The 24,656-nt window shown below is 36.8% G+C and overlaps 1 protein-coding gene across 1 annotated transcript; it reads left to right on the forward strand.

Annotated features, from left to right (window-relative positions):
• The first annotated feature begins 799 nt into the window (after positions 1-799).
• Positions 800-24,656, forward strand: Mettl11b (methyltransferase like 11B). Its single transcript, XM_005398170.2, has 4 exons — positions 800-1,053; positions 15,102-15,277; positions 21,223-21,472; positions 22,181-24,656. The coding sequence occupies exons 1-4, from the start codon at positions 900-902 to the stop codon at positions 22,450-22,452; spliced, it is 852 nt and encodes a 283-aa protein (XP_005398227.1). The 5' UTR covers positions 800-899; the 3' UTR covers positions 22,453-24,656.

Below are 24,656 nucleotides of genomic sequence, written 5' to 3' on the forward strand. Positions count from 1 at the left end.
CTTGTTCATTCATCTGCGGGCACTACTCACTGGGTACAGCTGAGGGTAACACAGTCCACTGATGAAGTCAATATAGATCTGGGGTATATAGTGGCATGGAAATAGTGCAGGACAGATTTGGAGGCATGACCAGAAGACAGTACAGAAAACAAATGTACTTAGGAGGAAGATCTTAACCACAATTGGCAGGGAAGAAGAGAGAGGTTTACACGAATAGATGTTGTTTAGAGCAGGCTAAATGGAAGAGTTTGATGATAGAGAAGGATATCTGACATCAAAACTGGCTTTCAAATAATTGCATCTCTTGAAGATCCTTAAAAATAGGAAACACATATCCATCTCTATGAAGTGATTTGGGAAAAGCTGCCCTGATGAAAGGAATGTGAATGGCTAGATGACTTTGAAGGGTCCTTGTAACTTGAGGATTCAGTGTTCCAGGAGGAGTGATGGAAATCAGGGAATAGGATCTCCTGCAAAATATTCACAACTCTTTGAAATGGAAATTAGGCTGTTCCAATTGAGGAATCAAATTAGAGCAAATAGTCAGGGTGTTAGCAGACCGTGCTCAAGCCTGTTTGAAGCCACAGCTAAAGGAGGGAAGTGTGCTTTTTTTCCTGGATGAAGCAGGATCTCACTCAGCCTGTTTTCATCCTTGCTTAGCACCTGCTGGCTTGGAATGGTGTTACCCAAGCAATCAGACTGAGGATCTGCCAAGAGCCTGACCTCCCCAAGTCTGCTGCCCCTCCCCCCACACCCCATGACGGCCTGTCCTGATATAGATGGGCCAGGACTGGTTTAAAATGACAGTCTCAAGTTCTTTTAGGAAGAGAAGGCTAATTCAAAGAAACAGCCATACAAGCTTCTTTTCTTTGCAGGAATAATTATTAGCCCCCTTTACCATGGCCCACCTGGGAGCCCATTTTGCCTTTAGATCCCGCTGGCAGAAAACCGACGATGAACTCTGTCGACATAGCATGTCCTTTATCCTGCACAGAGCCATTCGAAATGACTTCTTTCAGTGCTATCTCTACCTGCTGGAAAAAATTCCCTTGGGTAAGTGAGTCAGAACTGTGGGACAAGGGACAAGAGGAGACTGGAGGGATTGTGCGAGGCTGTGGGACACCTGGAAGAAGTGTTAGAACATGAAGGATACTTTTCAGAGAAAAGAATCCATGGCCAACATACAAGAGTTGAAATACTTCAGTGGCATTCTTTTATGGGTAGTCAAAGATCAAGTCTGCTGGGCAAGGCAGGGCTCTATTTCAGGATGCCCATGCACCCTCACACACAGTAATTTGCTTCTCTAGTGCCAGACTGGTAAAAACTCATTTCTTGGGTTTTGAAGAATAGTTTTATTACTTGCAAAAATGTGAGCAAATTAGGTAACTGAAAAGTGAAGGTATTAATGTAACAGTACATAAAGTACTAGTTAAGAAGAAAGACTAAGCAATAATGGATCAAAATGCACTTGGCATGCATGTGAGTGTGTGTGTGTGTGTGTGTGTGTGTGTGTGTGTGAGAGAGAGAGAGAGAGAGAGAGAGAGAGAGAGAGAGAGATCCTCTTTGCTATTCATGAGTTACAGAAACCTTAAAAAGATCAATAAATGTTTGATCTTTGAATATTTAAAAAAAAGTCTAGGGTAGTAGTTTGTCTCCATTTCTGTTATTTCCTCCAGTTTTCAGGGAATTGGACAATCGAGCAATAAAAACTCGTCTGGCTTGTCCACACTACTTTTCTCAGCTTCTGTGAAGGCAGTTACTTCAGGGTACTCTAAACATCATTGAAGAGGAAACAATTTAGGATTATAGACTGAAGTGCCACTCTTACCCCTGATTTATACTTTCTCTCCATGAAAGCAGGAACACTGTGTCTCAGCTCGGTCTGTTTTCTTAAGGTTGTCTGAAAGCCCCATTGTGCACTTGATACTGCCCAAATTTCCAGCTGTGGAGAGGGGTGCATAATTATTTGTATTGCATTTGAGAAACTGGATATAAACCTCCTATCAAAGCCTCATTTCATAAAAGCATTTCAAAGAGATCTTTAATTCTAGACATATAAATCTTTGGATTTCACACTTACATCGCTTTTTTGAAAAATGTTTTCTCATTTATGACTTAATTTAATCCTCACAGCCACATTATGAGCTAGACAGTGTCAATATCATTATTTCCCCTCCCACTTTCCTATGTTTTCTCTTCAAATTTATTTTTCAGATGAAGGACAGAAAATTTAGAGATCAGGATATCTAATGTAGAGAAAATAACATCAAAATAAGAACTGAAGTCCAGGGCTCTTTCTGGTAGACCATACTGCCCACAAGTCATGCTTCTTGGACATATTATGTTATAGTTCATCTATATTCAAACAGAAAACTTACATGAGTTCATTTGGAAGGTGATGATGACTTGGAGGCTCCATACCTTGGCAGGGCATTGTTTTTCTGGAGATACTCTTCAGGCTACACCTTAAGTAGAGCAGTTTGGCAGCTGTGGCTGCTTTAGACTGAAGAAAGCTCTCAATCGTAGTAACAAAGAAGAGACTCACTAGTCTGTAGATAACAGCCAAACTTTAAAAATAATTACTGGAAAGAAAAGTAATGCATCTCTCAAAGCAGCAGAAGATAAATTAAGATTAGAAGTGTCTCTTCTAAAATCAGATGAAAACTAACTTGGAGCAAGTAGACTATAATTTGCATTTGACCACACTCTTTTTTTCCACCCAATATAATTGTCTTCCTTTCATAGTAATTTTGATTTTACCTGCTTCTCTCCTTTGTGAGTGTGCTGATAATTTGTCAGTTATTTCCAGCTTTTTATAAAGCATTCAGCCTGGGCATTACTTTTCTGTAGAGACACTGAGTTAGTGTTATCCACGATACCTCTTTGCTGATAGAAGCTGAAGATTAGTTGATACGGACTAGGCTATGCTTCAATAACAAATTAGCTCTGAAATGCCAATGGCTAAATGCAAACATTTGCTTTTGCTACATCATTTTTAACACGCATTATTGTGAGAGAGGAGCCTTTAGTCCTCATAGCTATGTAGTGATCCAGGGCAATACCATCTTGATCAGCTAGAATGTCACTAGTTGTCAAGAAGAAAGACAAGCTCAAAGTTTGTCTGCTAGCTGTTAACACTTTGACCCCAAAAGACATGTATCTGTATAGAGTCCACTGTCCGGGCCCACACAATTCTAAGCAATGTAAAGGGAGCACATGTCTTTTGGCCATTAAATGTTCCTGCCACAAGGCAAAATCACTGCTTTTTAGGGACAGACACTTCTTTCTGATCAGTTCAATGATACTTGATTCAAGAGAAATTTATAGAGTTCTTATTGTGCAAAATATGCACTGGAGAAGATTCAAACACTAATAAGACTTTGTCTTCTGTAGGGTTTTATAATCTGGCAATGGAAGCAAATCTATAAATAACTTTTTCTATTCTCAAAATCTTAGTGCAAAGAAGGCAAGTTATTCTTTCTGAAATAGCCTTTCTGCAGTTTTGTTATTGCAGAAACTAAATCAGCATGTAAATTTGAAGTGTAGCATATCTAATTAGAAGGGTTTCTCAACCTATGAACTCACTTAACTATTAATTTTTGTCCCGGGAGATTATAACTTCTACTTGAGGAACACATCTGCATGTCTGATCTCCCCTATTGGATCCTAATTTCCATGAGAGTAGAGATTCATCTATTTTTTCCACTTTTAAAGCTACATATTTAGCATTTTCCATGGTTCTTGACACCTAGAAAGAACTCAGTAAATATCTGTTAAGTGAATTAAATGTCTTCTTACCAATCATTAATTGTAGGTCACTAAAGTATTGAGTTTATATCATGCATTGCTACTACTAGGGGAGGGACTTCTGCATGTTACTGAAGCCTACAAGAATCATTTCCCTCAAAGATGTTGCAGGGCTGATTGAAGGATTAAATGCAGGATATATGTGAAAGTAATCAATCTTCAGTAAATACTAGTTTCTTCCTTTCCTTCTTCTGAACCAGACCTCTTTTAAAATCAACATGTAGTATTTTCTAGAACAAACATGCCCCAAAAGAATAAGCTTACTTCAGTATATGAGAGTTTACAGGTTGCTATGGATATTATGCTTTTCAGATTGGAAACAAAACTCAGCCAGCAGAGATGCTTCCTCCCCCAGCTCTGCTGAGGTGTTTTGGAGTGGGCTTCTCCTACTCTTGATGATTTCAAGATTTCATAGAAATGAAAATAAAGCCCTTCTTTCAAAAAGTTTGGCGACCCCTCCTGTACAGTCTGTACAGAGAGTTGGTTGTTTAGGGCAATTATGGAGAGAGCTGAGGCTCACCAGCCTGTTTGGTTCCTTCTTTCCTTCCTTCCTCCCTCGACTGCCTGTGCTGGGCAGCTGGTTTCCCTCCAGCACACTATGTGGCGACATTCAGTCATGGAGAAAGTTGCCGTAATGTTCCTGGCTAACTTTAGGACTCTGTGGAGCAGCAACGCAGGCGCTCTAAAATGTCCAATACAAGATTTAGAAATGCAGTTGAACATAAATCCTCAGGAAAAGAAACAAAGGAAACCAGCTTACAACTGTTTTTAGTGTTTTGAGTTTATTATCTGGGTTTACCCTCACAACATCTCCATTAGGATTATTACTATTTTTCCCATTTTATGTTTGAGGAACTGGTGCACAAGAGCTAAGTAACTAGCCGCAGGTTTTATAGTGGCAAGTGGTGGAGCAGGACCACAACCCAGGCGGTCTTGCTGCAGAGTCTTTTTTTAACCACTATATACCATCTCTCCATGTAAGTAGAAACTTGATTAATGTTGCAAGCTATATAAACTTCCCATATTTTGTTTGACAGGAATAGAAAATAGTCTGTGAAGAACATTGGCTTTCTATTGGGATCAAGACGGGCAGGTCAGAGAGTAGATTCATCCAATCAAAGTACATCACTCTAGTTCAGTTGGAGGCTTGGAGTGAGCAAATTTTCCCAAAGTGGCTGTTTCTGAACAAATAGGAAGCAGAATAGGAAAACATGTGAGTATAACCCTCCAGCTTGTATACCAGTGCTCAAAGGGACCGATGCATGTCCCAGTTACAGATGTTCATGTACGTTAATGTTCTATAATGTTAAAACTGTCCACATTTCTGAATACACAGGGGTTAATAGTAATTGTTTTATTCAACAAGAGTTTACTACTCCTGGACATTTAAAACCAATGGTTTACGTTTGGATAGCACACCTTGTGGCCTGAGGTCAATACTTCTTCTCTACATAATAGTAAGTTACCAGGTCCCTCTAATGCTCTCATCACTCATTTATAAAATGGAGATTATGGCACCTGTCTTGTAGAATCATCAGAACTAACTTGTAGGATTAAAGGAGGTAACATGAGAATACCCACCACCATGCCTGCAGGAAGTCCTCAATGCATTTTAGTTAGTAGCCTTCTTTCATTTTTTCCATTTTACAATAATCTGTCTTTAAGGAGGAAAATAAAACAGTGGCCATCTCCTTGCTCATCATAATTAAAAGACAGAGTTAATAAAAATAATTTTCTACAAAACACTTGGAATTTCCATAATGAAACTCACCATACAGCTACTAGTATTTTTAAACTGACTTCATCCTCGTGGCCAGAACTGTATTGACACACAGCTCACTATGTTTTTAAAAATGTTATACTTTCTAAATGTTTATTAATGTTTATTATTCTTTGCAATGCGAGTTGCAAGATCATCTTTCTCTTTAAGAATGAAGAAAAACAATTTTCCTTCTTATGTAGCTGACATATTTTCAGGCATGGAGTATAAGATGGATAAACTATGGGTTTTGGACTTAATTAGACCTAAATTCAAATCCCAGCATGCTGTTCACTCATTGCTTGATCTTGGCAATTTAGTTGACATTTGCTGCACTGGTTTCTTTTTCTGTAGAATGTATACATATTCAGTTAATCATTCAGTAGGAGTGATTTGCATGTGCATAGCATCTATGCACATTTGATCAATGATGCTTCTATTTTATCTGGGGTATGAATTCATATTAACTGTACAAAATAGTAGGATTCATTATGACATTTTCATACATGCCTCTAACTTGCTTTGATTGTATCTACCTTTCCCATTCTCTCTTGCCCACTCCTGCTTCCCCCTTCTTTGGTAGTTCCCCTTCTACTTTCATGTCAAGTATCCTTCTGAGTCCAACTTACTTCATTTAACATGATGATCTCAGGTTCTATCCATTTTCTTACAAATGCACATGGTTTTAGTCTTCTTTATGACTTACTAGTACTCCATTGTATTATACCATGTTTTCTTTATTCATCCGTTGATGGGCATCTAAGCCGATTTCATAACTTGGGTATTGTGAATAATACTATGGTAAATATGAGTAGCAGTTGACTTTACATTATGAGGTGTGGTTCCAAAATATAGTGAATATATAAATAAAAATTTATTATAATAAAAAACACATTACCATTTATCTTCTTCAAAATATTCCTCACTACAAACACACTTATCCCATGAGTTCTTTTTCGTGAATGTCTTTAAGAGTTAAGATAAAAAATATGGTGAGTGCCACCACCAGTTGCCATCCAACAGAAAGGCAGGCTTGTAAAATCATTACAGCATGTCATCCTTTACCTTGTTAACTGGATTTGGCACTGTGTGACTTCTGGCTCTTCCCCAGATCCCCGTGAAAGGTAAACCTTTTGAACCAATTCAAGATGTCAAAACAGCTGTGACAGCACAACTAAAGACAGAAAAGAGGACTTGAAGAACTGTTTCAGAAAGTGGCAAGAAAGATGGGGAAAGTTTGTTCAAAGCAAGGGACAGTATTTTAAGAAAGGCAATGTGTCTTTTACTGTAATAAATTGATTTTTTTTCTTTTGAAATCCTGTACTTCCCCATCATACCTCATATGTTGACTTTGAGTCCTTTGAATATACACTCAGGAGTGGTAAAATGGATCATATGGCACTTCTATTTGTAGGTCCTTTAGGAACTTCCATATTATTTGCTGTTAGTGGTTGCACTAATTCACATTTCCACCAACAGTGTATAAGTATTCCTTTTATCCCACATCCTCACCAGCACTTGTTAGTTTTTGTTGTCTTGGTAGTAGGCATTCTGCCAGGGTAAGCTGGAATCTTGATGCAGTTTTGATTTGCATTTCACCTATGGCTAGAGATATTGAACATTTTCAATATAATTATTGGCTATTTGTCCTCCTTTAAAAAATATCTGTTCCATTCATTTGTTCACTTATTGATTGAATTATTTTCCTTTTGTGTTAAAATTGTTGAGTTCTCTATATATTCTGGATATTAATCCTCTGTCTGATGAATATTTGGTGAAAAATTTCTCCCATTTTGTAGACTGTCTCTTCATTTTGTTGTTTGTTTCTTTTGCTAATTTCATGTGATCATACTTGTCAATTCTCGCTATTATTTCCTGAGCCATTGGAGTTCTGCCCAGGAAAGTGTTACCAATACCTACATCTAGAAGTGCTTTTCTCTAATAGGTTCAAGATCTGGGCTTTATATTTAAGTCTTTGATCCTTTTTGAGTTGATTTTTGTATATGGTAAGAGATAAGGATCTAGTTTTATTCTCCAAGTGGATGTCCAATTTTTTCAGCACCATTTGTTAAAGAGAATCTCTACCTTATTTGTAAAATATTATTTGGGTTTACCTAATAAGAAGAAAAGATATTTCATAAGCTGTATCAAAGGAGAGACTTGCATGCCTTATATCAGCTTTTCCCTATAACTATTCACCATTTTGTGGAATCCATGTACTATTTAAAGAACAAATTTAGCATGTATTTAATGAGCATCCAAAGAAGGCTTACTACAAGTTAAGTATAATGGTAAGTGGTAAGGTTATAGAAGTATGAGATACAGTAGAGACCCACAAATAATAGTACAAAAATAGTATAAGAATATAGTAATAGAGACCACCATTAAATACTTCAAAGCTGCAAAGAAGGAATAAGGACTTCTGAGTCATCATCTGTTGCTAAGATGGAAAACCTTACCATGATAAATCTGTCTCCATTATCTCCAACTGATTTCTGTTATTCTAAAATGTGATGCTCGGTCAGGTAGGTGTTGAAGAAGAAACAGAATTAGGAAGATGCTGTGAGAGTGGGTGCAGCGGGGTCTTCAGTGGGTTCTTTGCTCTTTCAGAGAAGATGGATAGTCCTTCCTTGCCCTTGCTACTTCACGTACACTGAAGCTTCAAAAGAAGTCAGAAAACATGAAACTAACCCTCACCTGAAAAGGCAGAAGCCTTTTATAACCTTCAAGATAGGTAGTGCATTACTTTTTAGAAAAAGAACAGAAGACATATAAAGCCCGGAAGGAAAAAATAACATTTAGAAAATCTCCATTAGAAATTCAAGGTTTGAGTAATAACAGCTTTCTGGCATGCTGGCACACCCACACTTTTGCATTCCACCAGAAATATTGGTAAAACTCCACATGTTCCTCCTACTGATGAAAAGAGAGTGAAGAAGATAGCAATTTTTGAGCTCTCATTTTAAACCAAGTACCATGCTTGCCAGACACTTTGGCATAATTTCATTTAATAATTTCAACAACTTTGTACAATAAATATCATTGCTTCATTTTATAGGAGAAAACTGATGATCACATGAGTGTAGAGGTGGCAAGCAGATACAAGAATGTGTCCTTGAAAGATACTTCTGCCTATCCACTCCCTCTCTCTCCCTTTGTTCCTTCATTATTTTCTTCCCTCCTTTCTCCCTTTCTATTTCTACCTTTACCTCTTTAATAGTTAAACTGGAAAATAATCGTCTCCACATCTTTTTCACTGAAGGAATATCCCCTTATAAATCTAATTGGGCATTTTTCCTTTATATAAAAGGGTTAAGTTGATCCAATATTCTCTGTCTCAAATAATTCTAAACTTACCATTTAAACCCAGTCTATTTATTCTCTAGATACTCAGGTAAATTTTCAGTTGACAAACAGGCTTATTTCTGGAATAGAGGATAAAATAACTACATATCTCCATTAGAAAAAGAAGAAAGAAAAAAGGAAGATATTTATCAGAGAGGAACACTTAGTTATTAACAAAATTTCCCATTTGTCAGAAAATTCCCATCTTATTGGCAACTTGAAAAATATTGCCTTGACTTTTTGATCCTATCTCTGACATCAGATTAATATCTCCTTTTAGGTCTATAGTAAAATTTTGTGTTATTTTTGGTTTTCTCAAAAATTTTATATCAAAAGACAGTAAAAGTGATCCAATTGCTCGTTACCTCAAGGTAAACTCAATTTCTTTGCATCTTAGAGTCAGCAGTTCAGAATTTGTGCAACAAAATTCTTTAGCTACCTGAAAAAGACTTTCTCAAGGCAGACATTTGAAAATTTTTCTTTTTATCCAGACAACTCATAGCAAATGACATTCCTTTCCTATTTTTTGCTAACCAAAATAAGAACCATTCTCCATGGGTGGGATCTTTTTGGAATTTTTCCTTAAGTGCTTCTGCTTGCAGGCTTCTGTAGATGCAGTGCTTCCTAGATTGCAATCTCCATTACAGAAGGATTGGGTTTTATGTTTCTTGTTTCCTAAGGGTTGTATTGGTATTCAGTAAGTGAACTATGGGAGAACTGATTCTACTATACACTTTCTTAGATATTCATCTTTCTTAGAAAGTTTGCAAAATAACTAACCTATGAGTGAACGGATTCTTGCTTTACACTGTCTTGGCATTCACCTTTCCTAGAAAGTTCACAAAATCTTTTTTTTCTTCTTTCAGGACAAATGAACTTGCACTCTATTTCTCTCTTTGTAGCAAGCAAACAGTTGGAAGGCCTTGGGATTCAGCTCATAATGTAGGTCAAGAAATAAGTATGATGTTATATCAAGAAGTAACAGAGTGTCTAATCTCAGTCTTAGGCTACCTCAAGTTCCACAGAGACATTGCAATTCTACCAGAATGAGTCATTATATGTTTTTCTATAGTAAAAAGAAATAGGCTGGTGACTGATTGCTTTATCTGAGTCAACATGCATTACTAAAGGAGCTATCTGTAAGACAGTGCCTGTGGCTAGCCATGACTCTTCCTATATTTCTTAGTGACATGCATCTGGCAATAAGATGAAAATAAAAACTCAAGCCTGTAACCTTAACAGCCCAACTATTACAACTGACCCCTACTGAGCCGAGCATTCACTTGTGGTCTAAATGTTGCTGGCATCAAGGACCATTCTCATTTCTGGATCAAGGTTTAAAATAGACCGCACCAACCAGTTGACTTAAGCAGGTGATGATGAGTGCGGTTGCTTTGCTGCTTTGGTTGGATCACGGAAAGCACGAGGCTGTGGCTTGCCAGAGATCTCGGAGCAGCACCCAGCATGGGCAGATGCTGTAAGCCGTAATTTCCTAGCTTGATTTAAAAAAAACACAGAATTTGGAATGGTCATATTATTGTGTGGGTGATGCATGATTTTTGTCAACCTTGTTGAATTTATAAGCACTTATTGGGGCACCTGGTGTTTGCACAACACTTTACTAAGTCCTACACATAGGAGATGGTTGTAGGTCAGTGCCTCCTACTCTATTGGAACCTGAGGACCCCAGTTTTGGGATTGTATTTTCTGAATCAGTAGCTAATTTGTGAAGATGGTAAAAATTTATATATATTTATTAAGACCTTTAAAATTTTTATATATTTAAAATAGCATTCTATGTACAATAGTTAGTATGTATGTAGATGTAGCATATAATACTGTTAATCTTCAGAAAATGACATATATGGAAACTGGTTTCTTATAACCATTTCAAGAACTTCCTGGTCAAGTTTCAAACAAATGGCTCCAATGTCTTCAAAGTTGGAAAATACTATTGTAACTCTATAGATGGGACATAGTCATAGTACTATAAGTGATGCTTATTGAATTTTCAACTTTTAAAATAAAAATTTGGTATTATTTAATTGTTGCTTACTTTAGAGGAAAGTGGTACACCAGTCCAATGTCAAAACCTTGGGGTTATCGAAACAAAATTTTCATACTTAAAGTTAAGTTGATTTTTCTTAGATTCCTTTCAATCAAAATTATTTCATACTTTAGTTTGCTTCATCCCATGATGATGCTTTAATCATTGCATGTTTTGTTTAGAGCTTTCAACTATCTCTTATTTTTGGTGATTGAGATGAAAACCTTGTTTTAGAGTATTACTAATATCTTCTTGTTTCTGGGCTGCTTTGTCTACTGTCTAGAATCTATCCTATGCTATCTTTCATCAAGTGAACTGACTTCTTTAAAAATATAGTGGATAAATGCCACTTGGAGTCTTTCATTGGATTTTTTTGATAATTATATCATCTTTCATTGTGTGTCTTCTCTTGATCTTAAACCTTACTGAGCTGGATTACAACTTCAAAAAAGTTTTGAAGAAGTTTCAGGGGCCAAGATATTATTCTGAAGAAAAGGCAGCTTCTTTAACAAATGATGCCAGGAAAACCAATTACTCACACACAGAAGATTGAAACTATGCACATATCTTTTGATAAAATCAAAATAGATTGAAAATTTAGAAATAAAAACAAAACGCTGACTCTTTCAGCAGATAAAACAAGTAAAACTCTTGAAGACATAGGCATAGACAAGGATTTTCTGAACAGCAATTGCTGAAGAAATAACACCCAAAATACAAAGAACTATCAAATTAAAAAGCTTATGCACAGCAAAACAAACAAACAAACAAACAAAAACAGTGGAATGAAGAAGCAGCATACAGAAAGGGAAAACTATTTTTTCAGCATATCTTCAGGCAAAAAATTAATATTTAGAATATGTAAAGAACTAAAAAAATTAGATCACCCAGAATAAAAAAACCAATAAAAAGTGGGCAGTTGAAATGAATAGACATTTCTCAGAAGGAGTGCAAATGTCCAGTAAATACATGAAAGAATGTTCAATGTCTTTGTCCATTATAGAAATGCAAATAAAAACAATACTGAGATTCTACTTACTCCAGAAAGAATGGCTATCATCAAGAACTCAAAAAAGCAAATACTGGTGAGGCTGTAGGGGAAAAGGAACACTTTTACATTATTGGTGGGAATGTAAACTATTATAATCGCTATAGAAATCACTATAGAAATTCCTCATAAAACTAAATATAGACATTCCATTTGATCTGGCTGCATCTCTTTTGTTTTGTTTTGTTTTTTTTTTTGGTTTTTCTCCGGTACCAGGAACCGAACTCACGACCTTGCGCTTGCCAGGCAGGCGCTTTTTGCCTCTGAGCTAAATCCCCAGCCCCTCTGCATCTCTTTTGTATATCTTCCTGAGAGAGTTAGGGACATCATATTACAGTGATTATTGCATACCCCTATTAATAGCAGTTAGCTCTTCCATAATAGTTAAATTATGGAGGCAGCATATATGCCCATCAGCAGATGAACAGCTAAAGAAAATGTGATATATACATGCTGCTCAGCTATAAAGAAAGACAAATTTGCATCATTTGTAGAAAATGGATGGACCTTGAGACTATAATGCTAAGTAAAATAAGTCAGACACAAAAGGTTAAGTATTGTATGGTTTCTCTTATGTGAGAAACCTAAAATATAAATAATTTAAAGAGCAAAATAAAAGAGAGATGATAGAAAACAGGGAGGTGGACTTTGTGGGTATGGAAGAGACCTGAGGATGGAGGTAAAGGGGAGAGTTGGGAGGGGAAGAAGCAAAAATGATTGAGATATGTATATGTACCAATTATTCAAAATGAAATGTATTTGTTATGTATTGCAAGCATATACCAATTTCTAAAAAAGAAACTTCTGGAGGATTCCATGGGAGGTAAATATTCTTTGACACTTTAACTGGATATTAAATTTAGTGTCAAAATAAATTTTCCTTAGGGTATTAATGACACTAAGTTATTGTTTTCCAGTATCTCAGAGATTTGAGGTAAAAGCCTACTTTTTGTCCTTTGAACATAGGATTGCCAAATAACATATAAGATGCTAAATAAATTTGAATTTAATCAACAAATAGTTTTTTTAGTATAAGTATGCTCCATGTAGTGTGAAATATTTCAGGCATATTATGCTAATAAATTATTTTTATATATCTAAAACAAATCTGTAGATGCTGCATTTTTATTTGCTAAATCTGTCAACCCTATTTGAAGATAATTCCTTTTCCTTTTCAAAACAATCTAAGAACTTTTTATTACTCTTTCTGTTCTGAAACTACTTAAGATTGTATATAAATGTGGCTTTTTCAAAATCTCTTACTGCTCAGAACTTGTGGAATCTTACAATCTCTTTGAGCCCCAGAAAATTTTTTTCTACTATTTCTTCAGTAATTTTCTTCCCTTCATTTTATTAGTTTTCTAGAATCCTAATTAGCTTGATATTCGGTTTCTTGAATTAAGTCTTTGTAGATCTCATCTTTTTACTTTTGTTTTCCATGTCTGTTCATTGTTCTATGTCTTGGAAATTTATTTACTTGGTATCCTATTCCAAAGATTTGTGCAATCTAAACTTTAATTTCTAAGAATTTTGTAATTGTCATGTCTTAGTATCTTATCTTTGATGTATGTGCTAGTTCTTATGTCTCCCCAAGAATATATGTATTTTGTATTTTGTTTTTGTTTAAGTTCTCAACTATTTCCTAAGTTATTTCTATTTCTTTTAGAGTCATTTTTGATTATTTATATCAATCTTTTCAGGATGACATTTTATTCTCATGAGTCTGAAGATCATTGCTTAGCCACATTTAAGAATAAAGGACAAAGTAAATGACTGTGGATTATGGATCACTTTTCCTTTGTTACATACATGTCCCCTAAGTAGAAAGAATTACATGCAGCTGGACATGTGGACCTTAGAGACTCTGATAAGTGTGAGTATGTGAGACATATGGAGTCTCCTAGTTGCTAAAATGAGTCGAGTTCTAAGATCCCAGTGCTAACGACTAGTTTTCCCTACAAAATTTATTCACTTATTTATTTTTAGGGGTGAGACATGTTTTTCCTCCTTTGAGGTGAGATCTTTGTTTCCGGGAGGGTGTGCTTGTCCCCTCACCTGATTGATTTTTGAATAACTTTTGTTTTGGCTTTCATTTCATTCGTACACTTGCCTCCTACTGATTAAATCTGGAATGTAATTTTCTCTTGTAATGGTTCAGGTATGCAAATTACTTAACTTTGTTCTATCTCCTTTTTGTCTTCCAGACATTTATTGAAATCACGAAACAATCAGTAATCCCTTCTCATTTTCTTCATTATTATGGGTTTACTCTCCTACAGAAGTACACTGTCAGGGAGCTCTGGAGGAATGAAAGACATGCATATACTCAGCCTTGATCTTGAACACGAAATTCCTTCCTTTCATCTATTTGTGATGATTTCCTCAAAGACCTGTTCTCTAATGAAATAAACCACATTGAAATCCATATTCATTCATCACACAAAAGTTATAACTAATGTTTTTCTGAAAATGTCTTAAAATAATACATCCTATATATTTTGGAAAATAAAATGACAAACCATGTATACATAGGCCTATTACATTACATAGAATGGAACATCTGATTAACTATTATTATTTCTATTTTCATTATTTTTCTTTCAGATGATAAAGTTCAAGTACATTTCTACCATGTTGGTTTAAAGACATATTGGGATAGAGGTTGTTTTAAAATAATGACAATAGCTTCCCCTACTTTGTGATTAGAACTAAAAAATAATAAGAAAATTGTCTTTAAACATTTGAAGTTCAGAAAAATTGATAATATTCTTCATTGTACTATAGCAAGCACTTTTCATCTTTTAAAACAATGTTAAGCCATGTTTATTAAACTGTAGGTTTATTTAATTATGAAAATGCACTGTGATTTATAGATGAGGTCTGTGAAGACTGCAGGGTTTAGGAAAATTTTCCAGTGTTGTATAGCACAGAAGTCACTGAGCCAAAACTGAAGCCCAGATCTTCTGACTTCAAACGAGTGCCCTTTCTTTTACAGCACAAATTTAGTACTTTTAGGAGGAAATTGAATATATGATAAGATAGAGCTTATTGTATCATGTGAACATTAATATCTATGAATAATACTTCATTTGCAGTAAAATTATATGCTTTAACAAGCCAAGTCGTCAATGGTGAGATGCAGTTCTATGCCAGAGCCAAACTTTTCTACCAAGAAGTGCCAGCCACAGAAGAAGGCATGATGGGAAATTTCATTGAACTATCCCGCCCAGATATCCAGGCCTCTCGAGAATTTCTTAGGAAATTTGTTGGGGTGAGTTATCTAACTGCAGATTGAGAGGGCAAAATTCTTGCGAAAATTGAGATCACGTAACTTTGTGTTGCTAGGTAAGTCAGGCCAAAGCACTGTGGCTCAGGGTCCAGCTTGAAATCCTGTTTTAAGATTCTTAGGAGACGGGCTGGGAATTTAGCTCAGCGGCACAGCGCCTGCCTGGCAAGAGTGAGGTCGTGAGTTCAATTCCCAGTACCGGAAACTACCCCCCAAAAATAAAAGATTCTCAGGAGAGCCGGATCTCGTCAAGCCCTTGGTTTATCCCACTAGGCATTTCACCCTCCTTGCACCAGCCAATCTTACACACTGCAAGGCAAGGGGAATTAGTAAAAAGGATATTACTATTTGAGGAGTAAAACCACCTCTACTTCAGAATCTCAGAGACAAACAATGACACCCAAATGATTGATGAGAAATCAAGATACTTGAGATTTGGAGTTGATTTACTTATTCCCCCTAATAAAAATTAGATGTAGTGAGAAAATGCATGCTTATGTTCAGTTTAAAAATAAGGATGATATAACCTTTTTATATTCTTTTATACATGGTTCAGATTTTTCCTTGGAAGAATGTGATTCCTTTATAATTCTGGTTTTGTGTGAACCTCTGCTTCCTTACTTCCAAACCATTTGGAGACAGCCAATGCAGTGTAGAGGCCACAATCTTGGGTTAAAGTCATCATAGTTCTTTCACTTACTGTATAAGAAATTCTGGACTTGCTACCTAAATGGTTGGAGCCTCAGTTTTCTCACCTGTGACTAAGGAGCAACAATAGAATTAACCTTATAGAAAAATGCAATATTAAATAAGATACATGTAAAGTAGCTGCTTGGGTGCACAAAATTACCACCCAGGAGATCTAATTTACTGCTACTATTACTAATAATGAGATGTCATACAATGTATTATTATTATTATTATTATTACTATTTTGTACTAGGAATTGAACCCAGGACTTTTGCACTGAGCTATATCTGCTGAGCTATATTGTTTTCTACTTTGAGACAGGCTCTTGCTAAATTACTAAGTTGCCTAGGAGGGGCTGGAACTTGGAATCTTCCTGCCTCTGTCTCCCAGAATGCTGGGATTACAAGTTCGTGACACTACACCTGGCCTGTTTATTATATTTTAAGAAATTTCATTTGGTTGTTAGAATAGACTTAAACCAGTCAATAAAGTTGCTTTAGGTCTAAGTGAACATAAACTCATTGACGACTCAGTCATTTATGTGAAGCTTGGAGCTAAATTTTATTCTGACATAGGAAAAGTTTTGGAGTTAGGATGTCACCCTATTCAGAGGAATAGTATGAAGACTAGCCCTCGTGTTGAGATGAGGTTTGCTTCATGTCCAGCCTCTTTAGAACATGCAGTGTCTGAGATCCAGGTCTGGCAATAGAAAAAATGTGATCAGTGTAGAATATCTCCTGAGACAAGGTGTTTGCCTGGACATCAGCTGCAGCCAAAATGCACTGGAGAATCTAGGGATGGTGGCCATGCATGTTTACCAGTTGGGTGACCTGGGGTATTTCTAAACCAGTCCTGCTGATTTTCTGGAATGCCCGTCTCAATGTGGCCAGTCACTCTGCTAAGCAGCTCAGAAGCCCTGTCTCATTTATTCTTCACAGCAATTCTTCAAAGTAAGTACTATTATCAGCTCTGTTTTTATAGTCGTGGAAACTGGGACTTAAAGAGGTTAAATAAGTTGTCAAGGTTATACACTGGTAAGAGACAGAACTGAAGCTTATGACCAGCCAGCTCTGCCTGACACCAAACTCCCTACTCTTAACCATGACATATTTTTTCCATTTGTCTCTTGAAGCAGAAAAATCCCTGCTTTTTTTTTTGGAGCATAGACCTCAACTCTCCTCCAATCTGGCCCAAGCAAGCTCTCCTGCTTGCCTCGTGGTGAGGCTGACTTTGATCCCAAAACATTTCAGAAGCTTAGTTAGTAATCCAGCCGTCTTGTCACTCCGTGTGGCATGCCAAGCTGACCACAGGGAAGCTGGTCAGACAGAGCCCAGGAGTGCGGCCACAGACCTGGGAAAGGAAGTCTGTGCTTGCATATTTATGTTGGAAGAGAGGCAGCTGCTCCTTTCAAACAAATATAAGGAGTCTTTCTCAGTAGACAAGGCTCATTGTACAGCTGTGACCTCTAACTAAGTACAAACATGGTCTTTTTAAAGGAATGATATTTTAGTACATTGACCTTAATGATCTGCTAAATTTGTATCTGGGTCAAGAAACAAGAAGTTAGGGGATATGGGCATCTGACATGATTTATTCTTAGGTCAATGGGGAAGAGGGAGCTTGTTTAATTTAAAATTTTGCTTTTCTTTCAACACTTAGTGATATGGGACAGTAGGAAAAGGTGCTTATTCTAGTTGCAAATGTATTTACTTTAGCAAATAAATAAGTAGTATCAACATGATGTCAGTGGCATAGCTGATAACTATCCTCAGCTTTAATGTGGGGGAGGGCTGAGGATATAGCTCAGTAGCACAAGTGCTTGCCTGGCAAGTGCAAGGTCCTGAGTTTGAGTCCCAGTACCAAAAAACTGAAAATAAAATAAAGTCAGGGATAGAGGCAATTCATAAAATATAGTCACTGTCATTTGCATTTAGTTTTTGACATTTCTCAGATTGGACAACTAAAAGGTCTGGATCTAACATGTTATATTTCATGACTTTTATACAGAGCCACCAAATTCTATCAGTGGAGTTTTCAATTCCATTGTATGAGCTTAAAATATTATCCTTCAAAACAAATACATAGGCAGAATCAAAACAAAACCAAAACTAAAACTAAAATAATAGAATTTTATCATTTTATATGAATCCATAAATATCAAGACAGTATGATATGTGAAAATGAAAACAGAACATTTTGTTTTGAAATCACACCTTGTATGTAGTTCTAGTCACATCAGCTCAAGAGGTACTGGCATTAGATGTCAGTACAATCACAGCTTCTGCAGCTGCAGTATCCAAGAGGCAAGTGATGCAGTCCCTGAGATCAATCTTCAAATGTCCCTTCTCAGAGGAGCTGCATGTGAATGAGACAGAAAAGGAACAGTGGTGCCAGGACAGAGGAGGTGGTGCCAACCACATCGAAGCAGATGGAACAAAGAGAACCGGACAGTAGTGAGGACACAGCATTCTAGTGAGAAGCATTTCTCTTTTTCGTTGATTGTAAATCACAGTGCTTTCAAGAATAACTTTAGTCAAATATTATAATACATTATTGGTGAAAGATACTATTTAGAAGACAAAACATCTTCAAGGGTGTTCCACTTCAAATATTTCAGATTCCTGGACCTCAAGTTTCTTGGAAAAGCAGGAAAATGAAGCACCAGTGATTTCAAAGCTGTAGAAATTTGCTGAGATTCTTTAAGGGCTCCTTGCAGAATGATGGGAAGGATCAGTGGGCAAGTCCTGGCCTCACTTTAACCAGGGCAGCTTCACATTTAGGTATTCTGTGAAAACAAAAGAGTTCAGCCTTTGCAAATCTTAAAATCCTCTGGCCCAGATCTCTTAGGTCTCTTTGTTTTATTCCATGGTTCTACTTCTAAAACCACCTGCTACTATATTAATGAGAACAACATGGTGAATGCAGACTTTTGGAGCCAAGTAATTGTACAAAAAATTAATCATGAGAATCTTTTATGGAGCATACATATTTCTAATAAAGTCATTTCTTGTGGCCTCAAGTAATTTCTCTATACTTTTTCCCATCCTATATTATGAATTCATTTAAAAGATACTGCTTTTACAGTACTGTACTTACCATATAAACTTTGGCTTAGGCCCTTTTCTAATTTAGTTTAAATTGTGATATTTGAATGAAGATATTTCATTCAAATGTGACATTTGAATTAGTTTAAAATGTGATATTTGAACGAGGGAGGCAGTGTAGTATGAGTAGAAAAGATCAAACAGATAGCAATATATTATGGCTTCTCCTCCCTATACTTTAGGTAGACATCACTAATCAATCAATCATAGCTCCCTTTCCTGTTGAGTCTAAATAAGTCAGACAAACAAGCACAAATACCATATGGTATCTGTCATTTGAGTAAGGTAAAGTACAAAGAACAGAATAAAAGATGGAGGGAAGGAAAAAAGAGGACTGATCTCTAGCAAATGGGAAGTAGTCTAGGAGACTGAGAGCAATGGGAAGGGAAGAGGAAGTAAGAAGAATTTAGCTATGTCATGCACAGAAGCCAAATAACCTCAGGGAATGTAAGCATTATATGTCATAGAAATGAGATAAGAATAATTATAACAAGAAGGAAATTTGGGGAAGGGGATTTAGAGGCAGAGAGAGAGAAGTAGGTAGGAAAGGGAAGGGGATTAGAAAAAGAAACAAATTGTATTATTTCATGTTCCTGGTGCCCCAAATGTAAATAAACTTCATGAACTGCAAATTTACTAATGACAAATAAAGTAATAAAAATAAATATTTAAAGATTACTTTTGAATATAGCTTTAGTCAGACAGTACCAAGGGAATCATCGTTGTCACTTGAGGTGACATTCCTCATGCCCAGCTGGCTTTGAACACAGGGAATTTTTGTCTAAGTTCTAGTTCTGCTGCTAACTATGCACCATTAACAGTGTAAGTTTGATCATCTCCAAAGTGGTGACAATACTCATTATCTTGTGAAATTTTTAAAAAAATTATTATAACGTAAAAATCTTGCTACACAGAAACACTCTCTTGTGGTTACTTTTCTATTTGAAAAGAAGCTACAGTCCTTTCTCTTTTTTCTTCATGGCCCCTTCCTAGCATAAGGAAAGCTTTTTGGATGGACCTGAAGGCAGATTCTTTTTTTGATGTTTTCCTCTGCTCATACTTTGATCCTTAGCCAATTTTTTCAATCCTTAGTTCCTGAGAAATCAAGAGTAGGCTTTCTCATTAAGATCTTGATTTGTAACCTAAGGTATCTCATTACTGTACTTGCTAGCGCAAAACCTATTCAGCAGTTATCCCAATTATGACCAAATAATTTAGAACAGCTGAATCTTCATAATTCAGAAAACTTTTTCTAATTGTATAGAAGCGAGTTTGAGAGGGTTTGCATTGGCTAATTTTTCATTACCCCTCTTCCTCTCCAATGCCTCACTCTCAGTTAATTTAATGCACAGACTTACCTTAAAGAAGTTTCCAGTAAACATTTAGTTTCTGGTATAAAAAGTAGAAAACTTTTAGCATTGAAGGAGTCAAGGAGGTGGCTGGAATTCATCTTCATTCATGTGAGCAAGCTGTGTGCTGAAGGGATAGACGTAAAATTTACAATCCTGGCCACAAGATGGAACAATGAGAATCCTTAGCTGAGATCTCAAAATTTACCATCCATATAAGAGGAGATAATTCCAAAATTCAGTTTAAAAAAAAATTTCAGTCATTCCAATATGACTTTAACTATTTCAGTTTATAAAACACAAGAAATCATTTTCAATCTCAGGGTGATCCTCACTGTTTGTCTCCCCACCCCATTTTTTTACAGAGTAACAACCTACAGTGGAGGTCTACTTACCTGTGGGCCTAACCCAAATTGTAGTCATCAAAATCCTGTCTTCATAGGGCTACCAGGGCCCATTTATCCTATCTTTTGGAATTACCAAATGTTGAAACTTCAGATATTACTTTAAAAATAGTAGTTTTTGATTCTCTTAGAGACCTATATTTGGGTAAAATAAAATAAAACTACGAATGTTTGAGTATTTCAGGAGGAAAGATAATTAAATGTTTTATATCTTGACTTTGGTAATGATGGTTATATACATTTGTTCAAGCTCATTGAATTGTATACTTAAAATGACACATTGTGGTGTATAAAACTGACCCCAATAAAGTCAATTGAAATAGGTCATCTGAAACTTAGGGTGAAGCTGTATACCTAAGTGTCCCACAGGTACCTTTCTGCAGGGCCCTGGGAGAACAGGAACTGACTGCGCCCTGGACTGCGGCTCTGGGATAGGAAGGGTCAGCAAGCATGTTTTGCTGCCAGTTTTCGACAGAGTGGAACTGGTTGATATGATGGAGTCTTTCCTACTTGAAGCCCAGAACTACCTGCAGAGCAAGCTGGACAAGGTTGAAGGTTACCACTGCTACAGCCTGCAGGAATTCACACCTCCCTTCGGGAGATACGATGTCATCTGGATTCAGTGGGTGTCGGGTCAGTCCTGCATGGTGTTGTCTGTGTCCTTTCCTGCTTCTCCACTATAGGAGAAAACACTGGGGTGAATGAGGACCTTGAGGGGAAATTAGCTTATTTATGCTTAGCACAGGTAGCTTGCCCTAGGAGTCATGTGACCTCCCAACAACTCTGGTCCCCAGATTTCTCTCCTAATATCCTCTATACAAGCTTAACAATTAAATTTCATCCATAAGGATGGTGCAAATGCATTTGGACCAACCTAAGTCCTTGAAGAAACATACTTAAATATTAAACAACTGGATCCAAGAACGGTTAATCTCCATTTATTGGAAGAGCTAGACATTCTTAGATTTCAATTCCCAGGAAAGAGACAGTGGTGAATTTGACTGATGGTGGTGATGATGTTCAGGGTGTTTTTGTTTTGGTTTGTTTTGGTGTGGTTTGTTTGTGCGTATACACCATGGAAGAATGATATTGGAGCTGAGCTATCCAAGACACATAAAGGGGCTCATGGGATGGATAGTATCTTGAGTCTGTAGAGAACATTTATCCTTCTGTGTAAATTTCCAAAGACCCTTGCAGCGAAAACAATTTAAGCTGTGAAATAATGTGTGACTGGGGGAGCAAATAGCCAGTCTTCTGATTCTGAGCCCTATGTTCTCTCCTACTCACCTCCCTCCCTCCCCTTGTTTCAACCTATTTTTCCCCACTTGGCCCCACCTGTAGGGTACTTAACTGATAAGGACCTGCTTGCATTTCTTTCCCGGTGCCGAGATGGCCTGAAAGAAAATGGCATCATCATACTGAAGGACAATGTGGCACGGGAGGGCTGTGTCTTCGACCTCTCTGACAGCAGTGTGACTCGGGACATGGACATCCTCAGGACCCTCATTAGGAAGAGTGGACTGTTGGTGCTGGATCAGGAAAAGCAACAGGGCTTTCCAGAGCAGTGTATTCCTGTGTGGATGTTTGCGCTGCACCGTGATAGACTCTCCTGAGTAATGGTGAGAGTGGACAGCTGGATGGGGCAGTGGTGCATTGGGACAGGATACCTCCTCCAAGGTGCCTCTTGAAATGCAGACAGGGATGGAGAGAAGGGAAGGGATACAATGCATGTGGGGAAATGATTGATGATGTATGTACAGGATTTGTGTGATGAACTAATGTGCACAGGATATCCACACCCTTGGAAGTGCACACTCTATAATACTCTGCATTTTCTAAAAGATGGAGTGAAACATCTGGAAGAATGCTTTGTGAAAATGCCTGTAGAACTGAAAAAAGGGATAACACATAATTAAAAAGATTTTACATAGCAAAGGAAACAATTGATAGAGTGAAGAGGCAACCTACCAAAGGGGAGAAAATTTTGTTCAGCTATTCATCTGACAGAAGATAAATATAACTCAAAAAATTTTACACCAAAAGATGAAGAAATCCTACTCAATAAATGGGCAAGTGAGCTGAACAAGTTTTTCTCAAATGAAGAACAAATACACAATATATACGTGAAAAAATGCTCAATATCTTTATCCATCAGGGAAATACAAATGAAAAGTACATTAAAATTCCATCTTACTGTACTCAGAATGACCATTATGAAGAAAACAAAATAACAAATGCTGGAAAGGATTCAGGGAAAAAAGGAACCCTTATACCTTGTTGGTGGGAATGTACTCTACTATAGCCTCTCTGTAAAACAGTAGGAAGGTTGCTCAAAACACTAAAAATAGAACCATATACCCACTCCTGGACATATACCTGAAGGATCAAAACCAACATCCCTGAGAGATACCTACTATCTATGTATACTTTGGCATTATTCACAATGGCCAAGTCATGGAAGCAGCCTAGATGCAAATCAAAGAATGACTGGATAAAGAAAATCTAGTATATATACACAATGGGGGTATTCTTCAGCCATAATGAAAAATAAAATCATGTCACTTGTAGGAAAATAGGTGGAACTAGAGGACATCATGTTAGGCAAAATAAATCAGACTCAGAAAGACAAGTATTGCCATGTTTCTCTCGTATGTAGAACCTAGCAGGGGAAAACTGACATGAAAGCAGAAGAGAGAATATTAAGGAAGGGGAAGGGGAAGTGGATTTCTTGGAGAGGGATGGACATAGGGTAATAGGGAGGTAGATATGATTGAAATATATTACTGGCATGTATGAAAATGTCAAAATAAACCACTATATTATTCAATTTAATATATGCTAATAATAATAAAGAAACAAATTTCTTTTGTACACCTGAACTATACAAGTGTGCATGGAAAGGAAAAGAACACACATCCTAAACTGTCTTAGTCACTGACACTTTGTGCTGTCCGGTAGTCCAGGATAGATGAAGAAAATCTAGACCACTTTGATGTCTTTATGTCATTTTCATTAGCTTCCTCTCCCTGTCGTGCTATTACTTCTCTTGAACAAGCATCTTTCCCTAATGAAGAGTGCACTCATCAAATGAGCTTGTAGAAACAAGCTTAGTAACTTTGTCTTATCCTTTCTCTTGGGGAAAAATTACATGATTTTCCTTTATATTTGGGGTCCATTTTACTAACCAGTGATGTAATATGGATGTAATTTGGTAACAGAAGGCTGAATTTCAGCGGTGGGAAGTATCTTCTTCCAGGAGAAACATGCTGCATTCTGAGGTTTCAGCCTTGAACTTCTAAGGAAATGACACTGATAATCTAATTTTAACCACTGACTTCAGCACTGCCTGTGCCACAGCTACTCCTGGATCCTTGATTGAATGAATGTATGTTATTAGAAAGGGATTCACCAAAGGAAATGGGCAAGGAAGTGATGAACTGAAAATTGAACCAGCTGGATTAATATAAGGACTGGTTTAATTAAAAATAAAGTACTACTCTGCCATAAAAGAGGATGAACTTCAGTCATTTGAAATAAAATGGATGCATCTTGAGACCCCAGTATTAACTGAAATAAATCAGATCTACAAGCTTAAATATCACATGATTTCTCTTATATGAGAAGCCCAAAGCAATTTAAAGAGCAAAATGAAAGATAGCTAATAGGAAACACAGAGACAGATCTTTTTCAAGAGACAGACAGAGAGGGCATGGAGGGTTGGGGAAAGGAATGAAAAAATGTTTATGATGTGTTTGTGTATGTACCAACTCCCCACGATGAATGTATTCTTTATGTACTGCAAATATGTACTAATAAA

Source organism: Chinchilla lanigera, unplaced genomic scaffold (assembly GCF_000276665.1).
Source record: "Chinchilla lanigera isolate Chin_1 unplaced genomic scaffold, ChiLan1.0 scaffold00061, whole genome shotgun sequence".
Classification (NCBI taxonomy): Eukaryota; Metazoa; Chordata; class Mammalia; order Rodentia; family Chinchillidae; genus Chinchilla; species Chinchilla lanigera.